This window comes from Sphaeramia orbicularis, chromosome 3 (assembly GCF_902148855.1).
Source record: "Sphaeramia orbicularis chromosome 3, fSphaOr1.1, whole genome shotgun sequence".
In the NCBI taxonomy this organism is placed as follows: Eukaryota; Metazoa; Chordata; class Actinopteri; order Kurtiformes; family Apogonidae; genus Sphaeramia; species Sphaeramia orbicularis.
Genome location: NC_043959.1, coordinates 28,723,781 through 28,746,750, shown reverse-complemented (window position 1 = coordinate 28,746,750; position 22,970 = coordinate 28,723,781). Strand labels below are relative to the sequence as shown.

General features: G+C 36.5%; 2 protein-coding genes across 2 annotated transcripts; one reads left to right on the top strand and one right to left on the bottom strand.

Moving 5' to 3' along the window:
• The first annotated feature begins 220 nt into the window (after positions 1-220).
• On the top strand, positions 221-18,557 carry ubap1lb (ubiquitin associated protein 1-like b). The gene is made up of 6 exons (XM_030130996.1): positions 221-576; positions 5,479-5,599; positions 9,066-9,617; positions 11,853-12,062; positions 17,440-17,541; positions 18,036-18,557. The coding sequence occupies exons 2-6, from the start codon at positions 5,495-5,497 to the stop codon at positions 18,168-18,170; spliced, it is 1,104 nt and encodes a 367-aa protein (XP_029986856.1). The 5' UTR covers positions 221-576; positions 5,479-5,494; the 3' UTR covers positions 18,171-18,557.
• A 1,885-nt stretch (positions 18,558-20,442) lies between these two features.
• Positions 20,443-22,062, bottom strand: kbtbd13a (kelch repeat and BTB domain containing 13a). The gene has a single exon (XM_030131189.1). It carries the CDS (start codon positions 22,060-22,062, stop codon positions 20,569-20,571), a length of 1,494 nt encoding a protein of 497 aa, XP_029987049.1. The 3' UTR covers positions 20,443-20,568.
• Between the last annotated feature and the right edge of the window lie 908 nt (positions 22,063-22,970).

Sequence of the window (22,970 nt, the reverse complement as noted above, 5' to 3'; positions counted from 1 at the left end):
AAGAATAAATCGCATTGTCACAATTATTTCACGGGAAGAGGTTAATATATTGTATTCAAACTTTATGGGCAACAGTTTACATTATTATTCGAACAGTTTAAGTTAAAATCAGTTTATGATGCTTTTGAGAGTAAATGAAACCATTTGGAAATGGGTGAAGTATCTAATAAGTACCTATAAATATACTATGATTTGGGAGTGACACAACACTCTGTATTACCTCATCGTCGTCCCACAGATGGAACTGACTTGTCCTCGATCAGCCTTCCAGAACGTCATCACCGTTTACATTCTATCTAAGACCTATAACTGGATCACTTCTGTTTACGATTTTAATTCACGCCTCCACTCTCCGCTCTGAGGCTTTCCTTTATCTCTGTTTACTTCTTCCTCTACGGGGAATTGTGAGAGTTGTGGAAAGCAGCTGATGTGGGTTAGTGGAAGGCAGTGGATTAGTGGTTCAGGTGGTGATTCGTATGTCTCCTCCTCCTTTTCTGCTGGAGTCTGAGCAGAGTCATGAGAAGAGTCTGAGCCAAACACCTGAGAGGATACAGACGTGACCGCACGAAGGAAACAGGTAGGCCACGATCTGTTTTTACCAAAGTTATAGATACAGCTTTGGAAAGAATTATTACACCAACTGTGACTTTTTAAGCTCAGTATCAGTCCTTCAATATGATATTCTGTTTTTGGAATATTCATTTCTTCAAGATTGTTTTACTCATGTTATTTGCTATTGAGAAAACATTCCTTTTGTTGCTGTAAACTGAAACAGATCATATTTCTTTAGTAAATGTGTAAAGCTGATATTTTATGTCAGATTTTTGACTCACATTTGCTCACAGCACATCTCTCAGATTTATAGCAAATGTTGACTTTTTACTATTTTGTTGCAGTGGTCGAGTAATAGTGAGAGTTTTTATATAAACCCATTATTTCAGTGTTAAATAATAAATGATAACCTCCAATATAGCACATTTTAGCAGAGGAACACTGATATTATGGTGTAATTTTTTTTTTTACTCATTTCTTTAAAATTAATATATTTGTTGTACTTTTATCAGTGGTATAATGTAATATCCATCAAGTATTCATTAAAGTATTATTGAAGATGAGAATCAGTTCTCAACTAACTTACCTGATTAAATAATATTTAAGTAAAATTTCAAAAAAGTTATTAAATACAACTTCGACATGTATTTCACTTGATAATTTCCATTTACTTTTACTCCAAAACATCTCAGAATTAAAGATTGTATGTTTTCCTCCACTACATTTGTCTGACATCTTTAGTTATTTCAGATAACAACACTAGTCTTTCTTTAAAAAAATAAATAAACTCATGGATTTATCGGAAAATTCTTCGACACACAGCTGAAAACAAAAGCTGTATTTTTAGAGATTTGTGGTTCTCACAGGACAGTGATGCTACAACCATATGATGACATTTTAGAAAGTGATGCTTTACTGTAGATTAAACCACCAATATTTTATAAAGTAGTTAAAATGACCTCAATTTTAACAGTTACAGCAGAAAAATGTAACATATTTATAAAAGAAGCTGTGACATTAATCGTAAACATGAGACATTGACTTTATTTCCTTTCCTTGTTGCTAATTCTTATACACTTTTACATGAGTATAGATCTTTTTTTTTTTTCTTTTTCCATTCTTTGTTTATCTGTAAAAGCATGGCATACGAAACTTCCCTTTCTGGTACAATTCAATATCCACATCAAATTTGAACGAAGATGCTAATCCAAGATTTTTAGTCGAGTATAGAACAAATAGAAAAAGGAAGAAAAGAAAATTGGGTGGGAGGAGGTGTGTATGTTGACATTAACCTAAACAGAAATGTGCATCATTTTTAATGTTTTTACATAACCGATGTATTCAATTCAAATCAGTTACAGGTTTAACATACAGGGGTTGGACAAAATAATGGAAACACCTTAAAAAATCAACAAAATATAATTTAATATGGTGTAGGTCCGCCTTTTGTGGCAATTACAGCCTCAATTCTCCAAGGTATTGATTCATGCAACTTGTGAATTGTTTCCAAAGGAATTTTAAGCCATTCTTCAGTTAGAATACCCTCCAACTCTTTTAGAGACGATGGCGGTGGAAATCGACGTCTTACTTGAATCTCTAAAACTGACCATAAATGCTCAATAATGTTGAGGTCTGGGGACTGTGCCGGCCATACGAGATGCTCAACTTCATTAGAATGTTCCTCATGCCATTCTTTAACAATTCTAGCTGTATGGATTGGGGCATTATCATCTTGAGGTGAAGGTGTTTCCATTATTTTGTCCAACCCCTGTAGTTTGTTCATTTTGACCAAATAGTGAAAAAAGATTCCCTTGGACCCTTAAACCAAAATGTCAATTTCTCCAGAAAGTTGAGTATAGATATTTTCCTTGGATTCTTTACAGTCTTGTACAGTCTTATTATAAGTGAAATCTTTAAGTGTCCAAATGCTCATCTACCTGTCGCGTTTCATGTTGACCACTTCATGCAAAACTCAATAAGATTAAAGCACATGGAGCATCTGGTCTTTGTGGTCCTGTAAGTCCTGGACCATCTGCTCAGTGGGACCATGTGTTTTAATGTCACTGGAGCAAATGTCTTCAGTAGTAGGACAGACCCAGAACAGCAGGGGGATGGAGGAGACTTAACAGGACACCACATGTTTTGATCCGCCTTATGGTTTACCCACGGTCACACACTGGACTGACAGAAGGAAATGTGATTCAGCCTAAACACGATTAGTCTTAATGAAATGTATAATATATATTTTCTTGTATACGTGTCCTTAGGCTAGATAAGTGCATCATGCTGCCATGCTTTTTAACAAACATAGCGTTGTAATCCCTAATCCTTTTAACTGCACGGTTTATTGTGTAACGCTCACACCAATATAGACAGACACGTACAGGAAAGGATTTGAGAGAAGTCAGGCTAATTTTAGCAACATTCAATGATATTTCACCTCACCTGATGCTATAATTACTCAATCTTAGATATAGATAGATTGATAGATTATTATTAGAATTAGAATTGGAATTATTAGACCACCCTTGTTTTCTTCAATTTCTTGTTCATTTCAATGCCTGGTACAACTAAAGGTACATTTGTTTGGACAAATATAATGATAACAACAAAAATAGCCCATGAGAGTTTAATTTCAGAGCTGATATCTAGCCATTTTCCAAGTTTTTTTTTTAAATAACCAAAATCACTTCAGTTCTTACATCAGTATCTATGGCATTGTACTGACAAAAACAGTGCTTTTAGGCATTCCATGATTTCTTTTCTGTTTGTTTTAGTCACATGATACACACAGGAGTTAGTACTTAATTGTATAGCCATTGTTTTTGATGACTTTTGGTGGTCTAATAATTTTTTCCATGACTATAGATAGATAGATAGATAGATAGATAGATAACAATAAACATAGAATATAAGAATAAAAATAGAATATAAGAATAAAAATAGAATATAAGAATAAAAATAGAATCAGGGTTTGTACAGGTGCTTGAAATCCTTGAAAATACTTGAATTTCAATGTTGTGTTTTCAAGGTCTGAAAAGTGCTTTAATTTTAGTTTAAGTGCTTGAAAGTGCTTGTAATTATAACCAAAGTTACTTACAAAGAGGTGATACATTTTGAAAATAAAACTTTATGTCAAAAAAGAAAATTAGCTGGTGTTCTCAGGTCGACACAGGTGAATTTTTTATCTTAATCTTTTTCTCAGGGAGAGTGTGTCTGAAGAACAGCAAGTAGCTTCCCTTTTTTTGAATAAAACTTTGTGTTCTCCTTTAATTTCTAAACTTTTTGTTATTGTGAAACATCGTTTTCAATGTTTATAGCATAATACAATGTACATCATTGTGATAAAAAGTGAAAAAAAAAATCATGAGTGTATGTATTGCTGTAGATGTGTGCTGGAAAAACTTGAAAATGACCCTTAAAAGTGCTTGAAAAGTGCATGAATTTGACCTTGAAAATTGTGTATGAACCCTGTAGAGTAAAAGAACAAACACACTATACATAATAAATAAAAATAATTTAAAAAAAAACCCATACAGTTGGATAATGTCCTCACATACCCTCATGTAAGTGGTATCTGACGGCTGCAGGAGGAGGAGGTGTGTGTGCAGTTGCTTGACGTCAAGAGTTAGACCTTTGACAGGTAATGTAATGGAAAAAGGTCTGCACAGATTGGTATTAGCTGCTTCAACAGCTGCCGTTCAGTGCAAATGATCCGATAGACTCGATAGTGCGTGATAATCTTTAAACCTCAATGAACAACCCAAGAGGGATTCGTCCATTTCTGCAGAAGTAGAGCAGGATGATGAATGATGTGTTGGAGGTTTGATGTGTTAAAGGTGAAGAATGAGCTCAGATTGGTTCATTCATGACCGGGTTTAGCTTGACTATTACGCACAGGTAGCAAGTGATCTCCTGAGCTCATGAAAAACTAAAGTGGTTCACATGAGGTCACACTGAAACATGTCTAGCAGTAAAATCCAACACACATCAAAGCACCAGTGAAACATCACACTACAATTTAAAAAATATATAAAATTATCTTCCTCAGAGATTAAATGTGCTAAATCTTACATACTTTAATAAGATGAATTGAAAAACAAATGACAAAAGTGCTGGTTAGCTGATGTTTTTAATGTATGTGATAAAGTGTTATTAGACAAATATATATACATATATAGGTTTATGTACATTTATACAACTGATGGCAATAAAATATAATATACACATGAATGCTGCAGAAAAACTAATTTTACTGAATGGTTACTTTTATTTTTCATACTTTAAACATATATATATATATATATATATATATATATATATATATATATATATATATATATATATACACACACACACACACACGCACACATGCATACATACATACATATACGTTATTTTTTTATACATTTACACAATAAGTTTACACATTCTACTTCACAATTTGACACAAGAATGTATCTTGGAAACGACAGCCAAAGAGCATTTTTGACTTAATTTGTCTTTATTAGTGACTCAGACATGTAAATACTGCTTGTATTTATTTTACCATTTAAAACGATGATGGTTAACAAGAATTAAATTGAACTGAATTGAATTAAGTTAAATTAAATTAAACTAAATTTAATTTAATTTAATTTCTTCTTCCTACAATTATTGCTGTTCTTTGTCTTCTTCCTCTTGACAATTTAGCATTTCTAAATGGGAAATAATTGTTTCAGACTACAAATAATATAAATGTGAAATCCCATTTTGGTTATAATAACGTTTGTTCCTGAAGTGTTGTTTGATTCCTCAGTGTATGGAGTAAAAACTCTTCTCTGTATGACCCAATGTGTGTTAATGTGTGTCCACGGTGCAGATCTGGTCATCCTTTAGATGATTTTTGTTTCTAAGACATGAGTCGATTCCATCTGTTTCTGTTTTCAGTGAACTGACTGTTATGGAAGACGTTCCACTGAAAATGCCACATGGTGCCTCACAGGAAAACATAGAGGGTGTGAAAGTTACTGTCCCGGATTATCTCAACATCCTGCAGGATACAGAGGTATGTGTGAGTTTTACCGTTCACTAGTATTTATTCCCTTCAGTATTTACTGTAGAGTAAAACCGATGTCTGAACCATCAGCTCATGTGTCTCTAGACTTAAGCCGTGTGTTTAGAGTCGAGGTTAGTAGGGTTAAGACGTTTGACCTTCAACTCCAAAGACCGCAGACTTATTTAGTGAAAGTCCAATAACATGTTTTTCTCTGCCTTGGCTGTTGGACAGCTCTGGTTCAACCTCAGGACACTTCCGTCTAACACTTGGTTCAGAAAGACAGTGTCTCTAACAACATCAAATAAACGGTCATGAAACAGACATCCATATTCAGAGGAGGAGTGGCCTTATATGTTATGGATCCAATAAATTTTCTTCTAAAAAGCCATTAGAGGGTTGAGCAAAATGAGCCTTAACAGACATGAACTTCAGAATTAATTTTAATACTTTATTAATTTTTTTTTATACCTTGGACTCACTTACTTGCAGCATTAATGTCAAATTATGATGACATTAAAACAAAAGTGGGAAAAAAATGAGTAGAATTTGATTTCTCCTGCAATAAGACAAAAAAGCAATGTAACAAAATGCGTAACGAAGACGGCTGCATGACAAGATGAAAATGATAAAACAACATGACACACGACAAAAAGACGTAACAAGACACAAGACAGTTAAAAATGAGGTGATGTAACATGATGAAAAAACTGTAAAACATGTAACAAAATGAGAATAATGCTACAAGACGATGCAAAAAAAGGCATAAAAATTTAACATGACAAAATAAAAAACAGACTAAAGAACAAAGAATAAATGTTAAAATGGCGTGGTGCTGATATTATATACACACACACACACACACACACACACACACAGATAGATAGATAGATAGATAGATAGATAGATAGATAGATAGATAGATAGATAGATAGATAGATAGATAGATAGATAGATAGATAGATAGATAGACAGATAGACAGATAGACAGACAGACAGACAGTCCAGGGAATCAAACCAGCAACCCTTCAGTCACAGGCCGACTCTCCAGCTATCTGGGCCACAGTGTTGTTTAGATGGTTTTGGCAGGTTCTAACTACTTTACACTAGTAAATGAATGACAAGATCTGGAGATGCTCTGACCAATTAATTAGGCCAGGGGAGATAAACTCATTAGTTCAGGACCAACATGCAGCCCAATTTGATCTCAAGTGGGCTGGACCAGTGAAACAAGACCATAATAACTTATAAATAATGACAACTCACACTTTTTGTCTTTGTTTTAGTGCAAATAAAATAAAATAACAAATGTTCATATTCACAAACTGTCCTCTCTGAATAACTTAATGTAATTTTGTATGAAAAATAAGTGACGTTTTAACTGTATTATGCCTCAGTTGATCATTTTCACATGTGCATTACAACTTACAGATCACAGTCTGACCCCAGCGGACAAAATTAGAAAAAAGCAGTTACTTTTATTGAAAAATAGATAATAATGTCCCCTGTGTAATTTTTATACCTTACTAATTCATCCCATGGGCTGGATTAGACTCCTTCTGGGACATATATTTGAGATCCCTGAATTAGACCATCACAGTTTCTCCCTTGTCAAAGTTGCTCAGATCTCCACTCTTGCTCATTTTCGCTGTTTCTAATACGTCAACTTCGAGGTCTAAATGTTCACTTGCTGGCTAATATATTTCAACCGCTGACAGGTCCTACTGGGATGAAATTATCAGCTACTTTCCCTGTCAGTGTCAAAATGTTATGGCTGAACGGTGCATGTTGAAGTAAGTTCTGAATGCTTGTAGTCGACTATTTTCACAGTGTAGAACTAATACTTAACCATTCAAGTCCTAAACAGTCACCATGTATCTACCACTTTAAACATTTAATAACTTCTGATCCATTAATCCTATCAATACGTGTCAATAATTTAGGTAAAATGCAGTTTTTCTATCTTTTCATGGTCATTAGATATGATCCATTTGGACATTCAGAGGCTCTGTAGTTACCATGGAAACACCATCATCTTCTACAACACTGATTCATCAGTAAAACCCATGGAGTTTGATAAAAGACAGTGGTTGTAGATGTTTGTTTTATATTCAGTTAATGATATATTTTCCTGTCAGCGGTTAGAATGTTATGGCTAATCGGGATATTAAAATGAAAAGAGGTTCAGTTCACTTTGTACCGTAAGAGCTAGAAGAAAACAATCTTTCCAAGGCCTATTGTTTACTTTTATATGACATTTCAGAGCCTGTACCTTTTAACTTTCACTGCAGTGAAGAAGCTGAATCCAAAAAAAACATTTAGTGCTGAACATCCAGTACCAAACTGATTCACCCAGAGCTACCAAGCACTTTTAAGTGAAATAATAAGCAGTGAATTTATAATAGAAATTTATCAAACAAAAGAGATAAGGTCAGATTAAGTGTCCCTCATCCTTGAAGCAGTTAACCCTTTATAGGTCACCAATAGAAATACTCTGAAATTCAACATTTCAACCTTAGTGTGTTATTGGAGGACATAACCCTGTAAAGCCTGAACCATTAAATCATTGACAGAAAATTCCAGTTCTTTGAAACTGGAGCCTTTTTTGGTCCTTCTGAACAACCAAAAACTTTTTTTTTAAATTTCAATTTCCATGTATGAGTTATGAATTTTGTATAATATTTGATACATCAGGTCTCAATGCTCAGATATTATCATTTTTGAACAAACAAAAACATAATATAACACAAGCATGTCTAACAAATTGGTAATTCCTTTTAAAAATTGTCAAAGTTCTGCCTCCTTCCTCATTAATGACAATCTTGTAGTGTCACTGGAAAGGCCTCTGGTGAATTAATTCCTCCCCCCTGGTGGATTATCTGTGTATTGCATGTATCTAATTGTATACATCAGGTTTTTCAAGAGAAAAAATATCACACTGATCATGTAGAGGGCTTGAAAACTCATATATCAAATGTGATACGTTTGGCATTATAGGGATAACAAGTGATTTTTTTTAAAACCTTTTATTGTTATGCAGAAAATCAAGGTCAATGAAGTTACCATATTTGGTTCCTTACTTGTAAGTGGCAAAACAAAAACAAACAGACAAAAAATAAGAAGTAAATATAAAAAAATACGTAAAAATCACATGTAATATGAAAGAAACATGTATTTTAGAACATTAGACCAACATCAGTGCTGATCCAGACCCCTGTCCACATCCACATTCTCCCTTTGAACATCATTCCTTACATTAGTACCATTACTTCATGGTACCTAACAAAGCAGGTACACTCACTGTTCATGCAGAGGTGGACCTTACAGACCCTGTAGACCACATTGGACCTGAGATTGTTTCCTTACTGTGACTGTTGCTGTCACTGTCATGTAATGCATGTAGAAATGACCAAAAATAGTCACTTGCCTGATAAAGGGTTAAAGCCTATAATGTGTGTATATTTCTGTTTTGTGACAGTACGAGTTCAGCCTGGAGAACTGGGTGTTGACAGGGCTGCAGAGTGGCTTCATCCACCAGCAGCGACCTCATGTGTCCTCCTCCACATCAGGGCTGCATCCGTCCTGCCCCCCCTACTGGATGATGTTCAGCAGCCCCCAGCAGAGCCGCCTCGCCAGCCGTCACAGCTCAGACTTCTGGGAGCCCAATCCTCGCCAGCGCTCCCACAGCCTCAACCCTGCCGTCCTCCGCACCAAGTTTACCATCTCGGACTCAGATGACGAAGGAGATACGTCGTTGAAGAAGGGCTACCATCCTCCTGCTCAGTGTCAGCGAAGTAAAGCACAGAAAGCCTTCGTTCCTGACCTGCTGAACCCCCCCGCCTGCCTCAGCAGCCTGCCACACCAACGCAGGAAGAACCTGCGCCAGTGTTCCCTGTCAGCATCCCCGAAACAGAGTGTTCTCGAAGTAGACAGCCAATCCCACAATGCATCAGTACACAGATCACCAAACATCAGGTCCATTTCAGTGGACCAGCACCCCCGTATCGAAGACCAATGGCCAACACATATGGTAAAAATAAAACCTCTTAAAATCTGTATTTATAACCACAATATAAATGTTCAAAAGCATTAAATGTTCAGCAAATCAGCACAGACAATGGTGAAAGCAGCAGAAGTTTTTCCTCATTTACTTTGGTTTTGGTTTGACCAGAGGTGCCACCAGGGATTTGGGGCACCGTGAAAAAAAATCTAATTTGGGCTCACCACTATGCAAACCCTAAAAATATAACACTGTGCAAGCATGGATCAATATTCTGCTTACAAAAGATTTTACAATTTCGTTCGAGATTGAAGATAAAAGTACAAGCCATTTACATTTTAATGATATTTTAAAATGATAACAATATCATGTTTCTTTCCATTGATATAAAAATACAAATAAAACAGTTTTATTTTATGGATCCCAGTATATTTACTAGTATTATCCTGGAGCTCTGGCATCTGGACCAAACCATATCATGAAATAAGGAGGGGAGAGACGGCGATCAGAGGCTGAAAAGGTTTTTTTTTTTTTTTTTTTTGCCAAAAAGAAAACAAAACTCATACAAAGAATAAATATGTCTATTAGTGCCTTGTGAAGCAATCATTTGAGTAGCCGTAACTCCAACAGATCGACAGTAAAAGGGCTGTAGAAGTGGAGTCTGGAGCCCACAGACACTTGGTATCTTCTCACAGGTTCCAGGTGTTTGTGAGTCTGGTGTTGAGTCAATGTTTTGACTCATCCAGAGATTTCCAGTCCAGTCACTGATCCTCCTGTTGTTTGGATCATGCTGTATTGTTCTGTGTGTTCCACATCCTCTGACCTGAACCTTCAATGGTCTGGTTCTTGAAGCAGATCTTGGTTCTAATTACCAATCATAGCAACACTAAAGAATAATGTTTGTACAGCTTGTTGCACTGCCCTTAAGTGGCCATAATACTACTACTGTTACTACTATTTACTACTACTACTAATACTTTTATAGCTAAAGCACTGTTGCTGTAATATTTTATTTTAAAGTACACACAGTTGCTTACTAACATAAATATTAGTAGCATATTCAGTTTTTATAGTCTCTTAATCTCTTATTAATGCTCATTACTAATCTACTTGTAGTTAGTAAGTATCAAACTACTGGTAAAGTTGTCATGAGCCAGACTTCCGTTCTGCATGGGGATTAGATTCTGAGATAGTGGGGCTTAATTTAGACTCTGGACACTATCAACACTGTTTTGTTGGATAAATAGACCAAATGTATTAAGTAACTAAGAGAGAATGACTATTGTAGTGGTACTGACATTTTATAAGCACAAACTGAGCAAAGCATATGAAGATTAGATTCAATTTACAACAACTTCTTTAATTACTGTTAATATGTTGTAATTAAAAGGTTCTTGTTATAGTAGTCATTGGATATGGGTATGCACAATAAGATATGAATACACGGTTTGTAATGGGCTAATAAGGACTAAGGAACTAGATAGTGTTCAACATATGTACCTTAATATAAAGTGTGATTACTGTAAAAATGTACAAAATATTAATTGACCCATATCATTTTTCTTTATCAAATAAAACGTTTGATGTTGTAGATTATCTGTGAGAATTTATAGCACAGCTCTGTGAAGTCTATACTTAGCCCTCACTGTGTTTCCCTGGAGGTGACTATGAATATGGCCTAAAGCCTGGGGCATTAGCTTTTCCTGAGCCACACTATAAATTTCCACACATAAGCCAGGAGAAGACAGGGATCACTTTTAGTATTAAATATCATCACTGCCCAGCGCAGCAAACGAAGAATGAACAGCCCTGTACTCATATGCAGATCAACATAGTTTTCATCTTTTAACTCCTGTTGTAAACTTGTTAAAAAGTGCATTCATTTGGGCTCCTGTGTCATACATCAGATGAATTAGTCGTTATATCTTTTGTTTTTTGCTTTGTTTTTATTTTTTCCAGCTAAATTTTCAACATGTTTAGAGGGATCTACATCTCTAAAAATAGCCTGCGTAAAGTCCAGTCAATGAATCCGTCAGGTTATAAAGGGTTCACCGGGATTAGAAAGTACTGTGAAAATGTCTGTCAGTGGAGCTGCAGGCCTTCCCTGTAGTCGGGTTGCGAAAGGAATCAGAGACATCGAAATCACATTACGCTTGGCTTCCTGCCTCGTGGTTAAAGAGCGCTAATGTCGTCTCCTTGCAATTCCTTCTCTTCAAGGAGCCGCGTACATTTGCTAACTAGAGTCTGTTTTATGTTCTCTTTTAGAAGTCACTCAGTCCAAATTCCTGTACAAATCCCTCTGTGACCTCCCGCCCCCTGGGTTTCCCCACCGCCAGTTCGGATTCGTCGGCGGAGCTCCTCTCAGCTCTGAGTCCTGAGGAGAGGGAGCTGCTGGAGGCCATCACCGCCAGTGGTTACCCCCTCCGCACGGCCATCATTGCCCTGCAGAAAACAGGCCGGCAAACCCCAGAACAGGTCGGGACCACGACATTTAACTCCTCTGACTTTCCTTGCTGTCAGCCATTTGCTCGTATCAATTAGAGGCCTGAGAGAAGAGTTAATCCTGTGCTGTAACTGTATATCGGTGAAAGGTTTAAACGATCCAATGGCTCATGACATTCCAGCTCTGAAACAGATGTACTCAACAGCATCGCAACACAGATATGAATAGGGATGTGTTAGACTGTTTGATGCAAGCACTGATCAAACATAGACGGACACTGTGATAGCTGTCCAAAAGTAAAGTCAAAAAACCTCTCCATCTCCCCCTGGTGGCTGGTTATAGTATAGGTCATACCTGGGGCATCGCCTCCAATTGAGGGCCATTCAGAAAATACATTTTTTGTAAATCTGTCGCCGAAGTGTATGTGTGGGGGGTCTTTTTATGATAATTTTCAGTCTTTTTACGATAATTTTTCTCATTTATGTTCATCTTTATAATCACAAGCTATGTAACATTATTAACATTTCGACCATGCAAAATTCAGACTTCTATGTGCTTGATGACAGATTCTGTCCATTTAAATGTTTTATTTTGTTTTTTATTTTGTTTTGTTTTTATTTTATTTTATTTTATTTTATTTTTTGCATGTTCGAAATAAATAAAGACAACAACAACAACAACAACAACAACAACAACAACAACAAAATCAGTGACTGACAGCTTTAGTAACCATTTACATACATGAATCCTTCAGATGCCCGGCTACAAGCTAAGGAGGCTAAACCAAGCTAATACTGATACAGAAAAAACTGATATGAGCTGTTAAATTACACTTTTTTTGTGTTTCCATTTTAACAAAAAGAAAATTACATTACACACAGTGTGCTAAGTTTTAGCTTTCAGCTCCTCTATATTTTTATATATTCAAACATAATACATACAGTACTGCGCAGAAGTCCTTTAGCCTCTAGAAATATAGAAATACCAGTTTTACTCTCTGAGGACCCTCTTGTAAGCACCAGTGATTCTACTTTTAACAGAGTATTTTTGTAGGGTAGGGATATAATCAAATATATATACAGTTCTAAGACAACATTATGTTTGTTGGTTTAGTAAAATTCTAATGTCCACACATATGTGCTTCTCAGACCCTGTATTAGGATCCTATCTGGATAAATGTGAAGTATGTACAGCAGGAAAAATAAAAGTTTCAAGGAAAGAAACAGCTTCCATTAACCAAAGTGATTACTTAGTGTAACTTAGATTACATAGATGTGCATAGTGTAACCTCCCTTTGCACTTAACATGTCTTTAACCCTTTTACCCAGAAAATATGAGATTCATTGCATTAATTTTGTGATGTTTTATATCAGGTTTCATTTAATGCACATCAGATGTTTCTATTTTTTTGTGCTGCTTCTTGTCAGCGGCATGCACTGACAGTGATGAAGATAATGACATTTATTTTTAAGGAAGTGGACTTTGGTATCAAATAACAAGACATTTTTTTGATACTCAATAGCAATTTGTTTGGTGCGGTAAATATCATAGCCTACTTTCACCAAAAACCTTAAAATTGTATATTCAGACCAGTAATGACCAGTAAAAACATTCCAGGCGCAGTGTGTAATATTTAGTGTTATCTTGTGCTGAAGACACAGATTATAACCAATTGAATTTCCCACCAATCACGTTCCCATATGGTGGCTGTAAAAAAAAAACAGAGGAAGTACGATGGTTGTTCTGATCTGCTTCTTTTTTTTTTTTTTTTTAATAGAAATTAATGTTACAAGCTAGTAATTGACAAGTAATTAGTAATTCCAATGAGTAGTGCTATAAAACAGAGAAAAAAAGAGGAAGTCTATAGATAAAACAAGTAATTTTAAAGTTAATTTTTTTTTTGCCATGGTAATACTGTAAGGAAAAGATAATCATAACCCTATTTTCCATTTCTGTAATTCAATCCTCCTAAATCCCCCTTAATCTTGCACATTGGCATACACAACTAACATGCTTTTTTCACCAAATTTCCACAATCTACTGCCCGTCATAGCTGAGATATTTGGAGAATTAAAATGCATTTCTTAACTGAAGGTTCTGCAATCCTGCATTCCCTCCACTCTCCTTCAGCCGTTCCTTTCTTGCTACTTAACAAGCACTGATATGGCAGGTGGCAAATTATTTTAATAAGACTTGATTAGCAGGGAAGAACTAATTACCTAAATGAACATAATATTCCGTCTCACGCTGGCCCCTGTACTATAGAGCCGGTCACTGTGCTCTCATGCTCTCACACATATTGTATTTCACTCCGCTGATGTCAGAGGATTTTTGATTAATCTCAGAGAAACAGAGTAACGAGGCCGGCTTAGCCTCAGCTTAGCAGTTAAACTGGTTTCAGTTTTTGCTGTCTGTTGGTGGGCTGATGCCAATGTCCATGCAAAAGCAAAGAAGAGATGGAAAAAAATACTCATTTCCTTAATTTAACCCATAAAGACCCAAATATACGCCAGTGACCAAAGCACCTACTGATCTAAAATGTTTAATAACTTTAGAACCTCTAATTCTATCAATACATGTAAATAATTGTTGTAAAATACAGTTTGTCATTTTTTCATGGTCATCAGATATGACCCATTTGACGTTCAGAGGCTTCGTAGTGAATGTGGAAACACCGTCATCTTCTACAGCAGGGGTGTCAAACTCATTTTAGTTCACATTAAGCCAAATTTGATCCATGGTGGGCCGGACCAGTGAAATAATAACATAATAATATATAAAAAATGTCAACTCTAAACTTTCCTCTATGTTTTAGAGCCAAAAAAGTAAAATTATGCGATGAAAAGGTTTACATTTACCGACTATCCTTTAAATCAGTGTGAATAACATGAACAAACTGAAATTTCTTAAGAAAACAAAGTGCAATTTTAACAATATTCTGCCTCAGTTTATCATTTACACATGTACGTTACAACTTACAGATCACAGTGGATCTACAAATACACAAAACATTTAATAACAGGCAGAATATTGTTAAAATTACACTTCAGACATTTCAAAATGTTCATATTTGTTGAGGTTATTCGAATTTTTGAGAAATGTTAGTTTGTTTTAGTGTAAATACAGTAAAATGGCATGAAAATGTTTACATTTACGAAGGGAAAAATGTGGAGTTGTGAGTATTTATGGGTTATTATGATAGTATTTTACTGATCCGACCCACTGGAGATTAAATTGGTCTGTTTGTGGAACCTGAACTAAAATAATTAATATCTTCAGTGTAATGTTTGCATTTCACAAATTCATCCTAGGGGCCAGACTGGACCCTTTGGCGGGCCGGATTTGGCCCCCGGGCCACATGTTTCACACCTGTGTTCTACAGCATTGATTCACCAGTAAAACCCATTGAGCTTGATCAATGACAACGGATGGAGACACTTGGATTATGTTCTGTTAATAAGATATTTTTCTGAAAAAGTCACTTTTTCTCAAGTGTTCTCTGTTTTTGGTATGGTAACCCTCCAATCTAATCTCAGCACGATGATTAAAATACATGATCAGCAAAATAAATGTAAGGAAATACATGATTTTCACTGAAAAAATCACTTAAGAAAGGTTAAATAGAGAGAAGAATTAATTTGGGAGTCAACACAAAAGTAGTACTGGGTCTTTATGGGTTAAGTGAAAGTAGAACAAGTAAAAGTCATGAATAAACAACTACTTAATGTAAATACATGTAAAATATGGATTTACTGCTGTTTCTCATTTTGTAGAATGAGAAGTTTTATGTTATTATAGGATATTCTATTATGTTTTTATCACGTTAGCAAAACTGTTTTAGTGCATTAATATGGAGCCATTTTTGATGCTTTTATAAACTACACGGTGCATTTTTAGTAGACCGTAACTTTACTTAAGTACACTGGATGAATACAATGACACTGTTGCTCATAAAGTTGGAATAATATGTTTTACCTCTTCTCATAAGAGGATTGTGACAATGCGAATTATTGTTGATAGATAGTGTCACTGGGACTCAGTATGTGATCGTTGAACCTGATCTAAGGTGATTATTGATGTGTATGAATAGGAATAAAAAGAGGAATGTGTCTGAAAAGAAAATTATTCCAACTCTGTGGGCTGCTGTGTAGTAAGATTCATCCTCTAATATTTTAACATGTTTTAATAGAGGATAAAATGCTGGTAATAAGATTTTATAACCTCATCCTATATTGTAAAAGGGAAGTGGACTCTGTGTGTGTGTCTCAGGCATCACACAAAATATGGAAAGAGCTGACTGCTGCAGTTTGTCATACTTATGTGTTTTTGGTCAAGGAAGAGACTAGTGAAAACGGCAAGTTGATAGGACCAATATTTAGGAGATATTAGTAATTTTGGAATACTATGCCCAGAATCATAGAATCATCACTGAAGTGTGTTACCTAGCAACAGATAAACAATAGGGCCACGTTGCTATGGTGTCAGATTTCATATTCAGAAACAGACATGCCAGCTGAGAGGTTATTCAACTGAAAATGTCTGTGGAATTTACCAAGAAAGTAAAGAAAGTAAAAGAACGAACTGGATCTAGAAGAGGTTCTAGAACTCGTGGTTACCCATGGGTCAACGCACTAGTTTTATTTATTTTGCTTGATAAAATATACAAAATATTTCTAATAAATTACTATAGTGTGCTCTTTTCTGCAGTGAACTGTTTCTAAGTACTAATAATCAAGTACTGAACTTGTACAATGTTCATTTACTTCTACTCCATTACATCTCAGAGGCAAACATTGTACTTTATACTCCACTACATTTTCTGGCAGCTTTTGTTAGTTCAGTAATATTTTTAATAAAATCTAATTTAGCTTTTCTTTTATTTCTAAATTAGATGCATAGATAAGGTGTCACCTGGGCTCAGTATGTGATCATTGCACCAGGTTAAAGGTGATTACTGATGTGTAGAAATAGGAATAAAAAGACAAATGTGTCTGAAAACTAAATTATTCCAACTTTATGAGCAACAGTGTATTTAGTTACATAACACATAACACAGTAATACTGAACTTAGCAGGTTGATTTATTGAAAGGGATCTTCTCCAAACTTACACATTGCAAATGGATTCATGCAACTTGTAGACAATGGATCAGTTGGATTAGGATGAAAGGCTAAAGATATTAAGGCTGTAATCCTGTCGACACAATCCTGTCTGGTAAACATGCACAGGTTTAGCTTTTTCTAATAAGCCTCAGACACGATTTAATGAATTATCACAGGTAAATAACAAAGGATTGAAACAGATGGTCAGAGGTCACAGTGAGAGTTATTATTAACCTTCATAATCGGGGTTACTACAGGGTACAGTTTCTTGCTCCTATATTGGTGAGTGTTTGTTTGTGTTTCTGCAGATCTTGAGCTACTTGGTGGCATGTGACCATCTCTGTCAACTGGGTTACGATATGGTCCAGGTAGAAGAGGCTCTGGAGATGTTTCAGAACTGTGAAACCAAGGTAAATGCTCAAAATGCACAATTTTATTTGCATCTTAGTAAAACAAATCTTCAATATTACTGTTAATTGCATTAGAAAAACTAGGAAAGCACTCAGAGAGCGCAGACTTCCACCAAGGCAGCCCCCCCCCCCCATCACCACCAAAATTTAATCATTTGTTCCTTGTGCCAGTATCAACATTTCCTGAAAATTTCATCCAAATCTGTCCATGATGTTTTGAGTTATCTTGCTAACAGACAAACAAACAGACAAACCCCTGATGAAAACATAACCTCTGCTGTTCCTTGGCAGAGGTAACAAAACATAAATTAACAAGTAAAACTGTGAATATTTGCTATTTGATTGCGATATCTGCACTATGACGCATCTTTGGATAAGGAAATATCCACACTATAACATCACAGTGTCACTCTCCTCATCTGAAGTATATTTTTACTCACGAAAACTGTACAAATCTCATCCAAACTCATTCTAAATAATGTCCTTTTCCTCAGGCTGAGGAGTTTCTTCACCTCCTGAGTCAGTTCAATGAGATGGGCTTCCAGCAGAACGCCATCAAAGAAGTGCTGCTCGTCCATGAAAACCACCGTGAACGGGCCCTGGAGGAGCTGATGATGCGTGTGGCGTGACGTCGGATCACGCAGACCAGAAATCTAACATGACTGAACTGTAATTAAACTGCAGCATACCTGTGATTTTTTTTTTTTTTCTTTTTTTTAACAGCAAAGTACGGTACTGTTGTATCTGAAAGAACTATTAAACACACGTCATTACAGCTGAGGATGGATGGTGGCCTTTGCGAAGGAGATATGGGATATAAATACTTTTTATATTAGTTTCATATGAGGTGCTCATATTGCACATTTTTCATTATTTGCTTATTAATGTTTTCTTTGGCTAAAAATGTTTATTACATTCACTCATTGTTATGCTACATTTACTGGCTCCATTTATAAAAAGTGATCTGAGTAGATTTATTTCTGTCAAATTCATTAAAACTGTATTACAAAATGACACTAACACAGTTTTTTTCTTCAATTAATATTCCATACACACATAGGAAAGTACCTTTTCTCCTGACAGGGTGCTATTTTTATACTTTCCTCCTTTTGCTTCTCCTTATTTAACCCGACTTCCTAGAATGAATCCGTCTGGGGAAAATCAGTTATACAAAGTTTGTTTTCTGTGAAAACACAAGCAGCATCCATCAGAGTCTGGTTCCCATAAAGAGAAAACCATATACACATACAGCATCTGTACTGCTTAAGCAGACCTATTCATCTTAGCATATATCTTTTTTATGTTGTCTTTGTCTTTACTGGTTATTTTGGTGTATTCACCAAAATGTTATAGTATGGAAACAGCTACAACATTAATTTCACAGATAAAATGGATGTCATCAGAAAAGTAGAATGAAGTTAACACAGAACCAAGACCATGGGGTAACATGATGAATACTTTAGGTTTTAACTTTAAACCTTTTGCATTCTTTTTTCATTCCACTTGTTTAGCAAAACACTGCAGCCACTCGCATTTCTTGGCTGTTTTTAATCATGACTGAAACTAAAATAGCCCTGGAAAAAAAAATGAAGAGACCACTTCAAATTTCAAGACCTGGATTCCGCTGAAAACATTAGCCATCAAACAACACGAACTACTTTCACTTTTGCACCAAAAGTGCACAATCTCAAATGAACATGAGTGTTGTGACATTGAAAGGTTCATTGTGGAACATTTATCCTTTCATTGTGTTGGAGTCTCTTTTGTGCTGTTTGTTGATTGCTGATTGTTGGTTGCTTATATTCATTCACTGGTTTCTATGTTGAGGACTCAGCAATGTTCTTCTGAGAAAACCTTTGTGGTCACTCTCAAGTATTTCAGTGCTTTTCTTCTGATCCTCTAAAGCAGACACTGTCTTACACTCACTATATTCGCTTTGAACAGAGAGTTGAGAGCCAGCCAAGATCAATAGATGTCAGATACCGAGCACAACAAACACTCCAACACAATCAAATCTTACATATTGACCCTTTACAGATGCAAAATACCTTGTTTTTCTTTGCTGTAGCTCTTAAGAACTATTTTCTTGTTGTCACTTTTTAGAAATTATGGCTGTAGTTTCTATAATAAGCAAATCTGGTCATTTAAATCTAATACATATCTTTAAATATGGACAAAGCCATGGCCAAGAAGGTCAGGGAATCAGCTTGTGACCAAAGGGTTGCATGTTTGATTCACAGAAAAGCAGAGAAATCATTGGCTGATGTGCCCTTCAGCAAGGCACCAACCCCTTGTGTGCTCCCTGGGCACCTGACATACCAGCCCACCCCCCAGATCTGCAGTGTGTGGTGTGTTCCTGCATGTTCCGATAGCGATGGGTTAAACGCAGAGGGTCAGTTTCAGTGTGTGTTGCATGTCCACCTGTAAAAATACACCGACAAACAAAGATTCTTAATCCTTAAAATAACAAAACCATCTGTATCTTATTTTTTCCTGAGCAGTCCCATCCTAGAGGAACACTGCAAAAATCAAAATCTTAAGTGTATTTTTTTCATTTCTACTCAAAATATCTCATCACACTTAAAATAAGACATGATCACCTAAAGAGTAACTTGCAAGTGAGATATAAGAACTTATTTTTAGACAATAGAGCTTGAAAATGTTATTTCAAGAAATCTTACCAAGATAATTTTTACTTGTTTCATTGGCAGATTTTTTTTTTTTTTTTTTTTTTTTTTTTTGGGCTTAATTCAAGATTTTTTTTGCTTCATTCAAGCAAAAAAAATCTGCCAATGGAACAAGTGAAAATTATCTTGGTAAGATTTCTTGAAATCAGATTTTCAAGATCTATTGTCTTACACTAAGTTTTTATATCTCATTTACAAGTTACTCTTTAGGTGATTATGTCTTATTTTAAGTGTGATGAGATATTTTGACAAGAAATGAGAAAAATACACTTGGTAAGGTTTAGATTTTTGCAGTGAAACTCTTTCATGTTAGCTACATCAAGTCAACCCTCCAGTGTCCTCACAGATGACCAAAACACTGCGCAGAGCGTCTCCGACAGTTCACAAGTTCTCTGATGTTTCGTCCTTGAGGAACCGCAGTAGATCTTTCCACGAGGGACACGGTGGCCTTAGGAAGCCTCATGAGAAATGTATATATTGATCCAATCCTGCCAAAACCTTTCATCTCATGTCTCAGCCTCCATTTGTGTTCTTCTATTGTGTACTCCGAGGTTACCTTCCGGCTGAGGGTGAACACTGAGTCTCCTCTGACTGTTGCTGTGAACAGAGACCCTTTATTGTTGGAGTACTGTCCGGGCATGGCCGTCCACTGTTTCGTCGTCAGGTTATAACAATCCATCACACATAGAAAGAAGTCCTCACATCGTCCGTTACGCATCACGTACAAATTATCCTTATGTCCCACCATGCAAAGGCCGTAACTCTGTTCTCGGATTAGCGTGGTGACTAGATGCCATTGGTCCTTATCGGGCACATACTCATGTATGTCTGTGGCTCCCTTACCTCTCCAGAGACAGATGAAGATCCTGTTCATAGCTTTAGTAGAAACCACCGAGGCAGCAGGACACGGCAACTGAGAAACAAAACTCCAGCATCCATTGGACACCCTGTACCTTTCCACAGACGACAACTCCTTCCTATCGTACTCTCCTCCGATGGCGTAGAGGCAGCCCTCGTGACCTATGAGGGTGAGGTTATAGCGGAGCTGCTGTGGGCCGCAGATCGTGGTCCATGTGTTGGTTAAGGGGTTGTAACAAAAACCAGTCTCTACTACCTTTTTGTTCACATCGTGCACCCCTCCAATGATGTAAAGTTTGTTGTCCAGGACTGCCAGCCCTGCCATTGTGGTGCTGGTGCTAACAGGTAGCTGGGTCAGGACTTTCCAGTCTTTAAGTTCTTCATCCAAATAGCAGACTGTCCTCTGGAGATCCTGCATCAGTTCAGATGAAGGAGAATGGCTACAAACAGCCATGTAGGTAGTTGGGATTAGACTCTCAATGTAATCCACCAGTTTGGTTGGTAAAGCATGGACGTCCTCCTTCAGGTCCGTGTACATGTCCCGGATGAACTGAGCTGAACTGTGGGCGAGATCCCACACGCCGTATGTGGATGCGGTGTGGTATATGAGTAAGCAGTTATCAGAGTTGACAATATTGATTAAGTGCTTTGTTAGAGCTGGCACTTGTAGAAAAGCAGTACACTCTATGGCTTCCACAATCTGGTCACTGTTCAGCATGGGTCGGTCTCCATCCAGGACCCGCAGCAGGACCACAAACCCCAGAACCCCCACGCACTGCAAATGGATCTCCTCCTGTTGGCATTCTCTCATCCCGGACTGAAACAACGCTCTGAAGTACTCACAGTTCTGAGCGAGAAGGGCTTTATTCACGCTGAAAACATTGTCATGAACGTTCACACTCAGGCTGTCCGGCGGCTTCTGGCTTAACTCTGGACAGCTGCTGGACTCCATCATCTCACTGCTCAAGATCCTCATGACATCTCTCAGTGAACAGCAAGATAACAGGAAGAAATGTTAGATCCAAGTTCCACCAAGATTAAAACACTGCACATCTGTGGTGTCTTACCACATATTGGCAAAAAGACCGAATGCCTCCTGTGCAGAGCAGATGGTAGTTGACAGGGTATTCATTTGTTTTCACAGCTATGAGACCAGGCTCTATACATAGAAAGCAGACGTGTGACACAGTTCAAGTACATTATGATGACATGCAGCCAAAGGAGAAAGCAGTGTTGCCCAGCTGAAAGAGGAGACGGATAATGGCAGGGTAGCTCTGAATGTGCAGATGATTCATATTGCTCTTTGTTTGTTGCTGACAGTTTGAGGACAGCTGGAGATTTGTCCTTGAATGGCAGAAACTGTCAAAATATAACAATGGATTGTTTCCTTGGGTCACATAGTATGCATTGCAAGTTTTCAGCACTAAATGTGTAAAATAAGACCTTTTCACTGTGGTACTAAAACTTTCACCGACGTTAATTACTGATACAGTTCCTTCATAACTGTAATATAATGTCATTTAGTGGAATATATCTCTCAATACAACTAATAATAATAATAGCAATAATAACAAGTTGACAACTAGATTTAACTAAGCCAATAGTACAATCCTTCCATTGGATAATTACTGCAGTAATAAAATAAATGTAACCCTATAACTAACGCAGTAAGTGGCATCTCATTTCTTAAAGGAGTGATATTTTGCTTTTTTAAATGGAATTATGCATTTTAAAACATTTCCCTGTGGTCTACATAAACTGTAAATGCTATGTTTGGGTCTGAATTCTTCATTGATTCAACTCCACAGGTCCATTTTCAACCCTATTTCTGAGTAATGACACCAGAAAGGTCGTGTTGAGCACTGGCCCTTTAAATACAAATGA

Coding starts and splice junctions, on each gene's coding strand:
- ubap1lb (XM_030130996.1), top strand. CDS start 5,495: ATGGAAGACGTTCCACTGAAAATGCCACATGGTGCCTCACAGGAAAAC. Junction 9,618..11,852: donor ACCAATGGCCAACACATATG/GTAAAAATAAAA, acceptor GTTCTCTTTTAG/AAGTCACTCAGTCCAAATTC. Junction 17,542..18,035: donor TTCAGAACTGTGAAACCAAG/GTAAATGCTCAA, acceptor CCTTTTCCTCAG/GCTGAGGAGTTTCTTCACCT.
- kbtbd13a (XM_030131189.1), bottom strand. CDS start 22,062: ATGAGGATCTTGAGCAGTGAGATGATGGAGTCCAGCAGCTGTCCAGAG.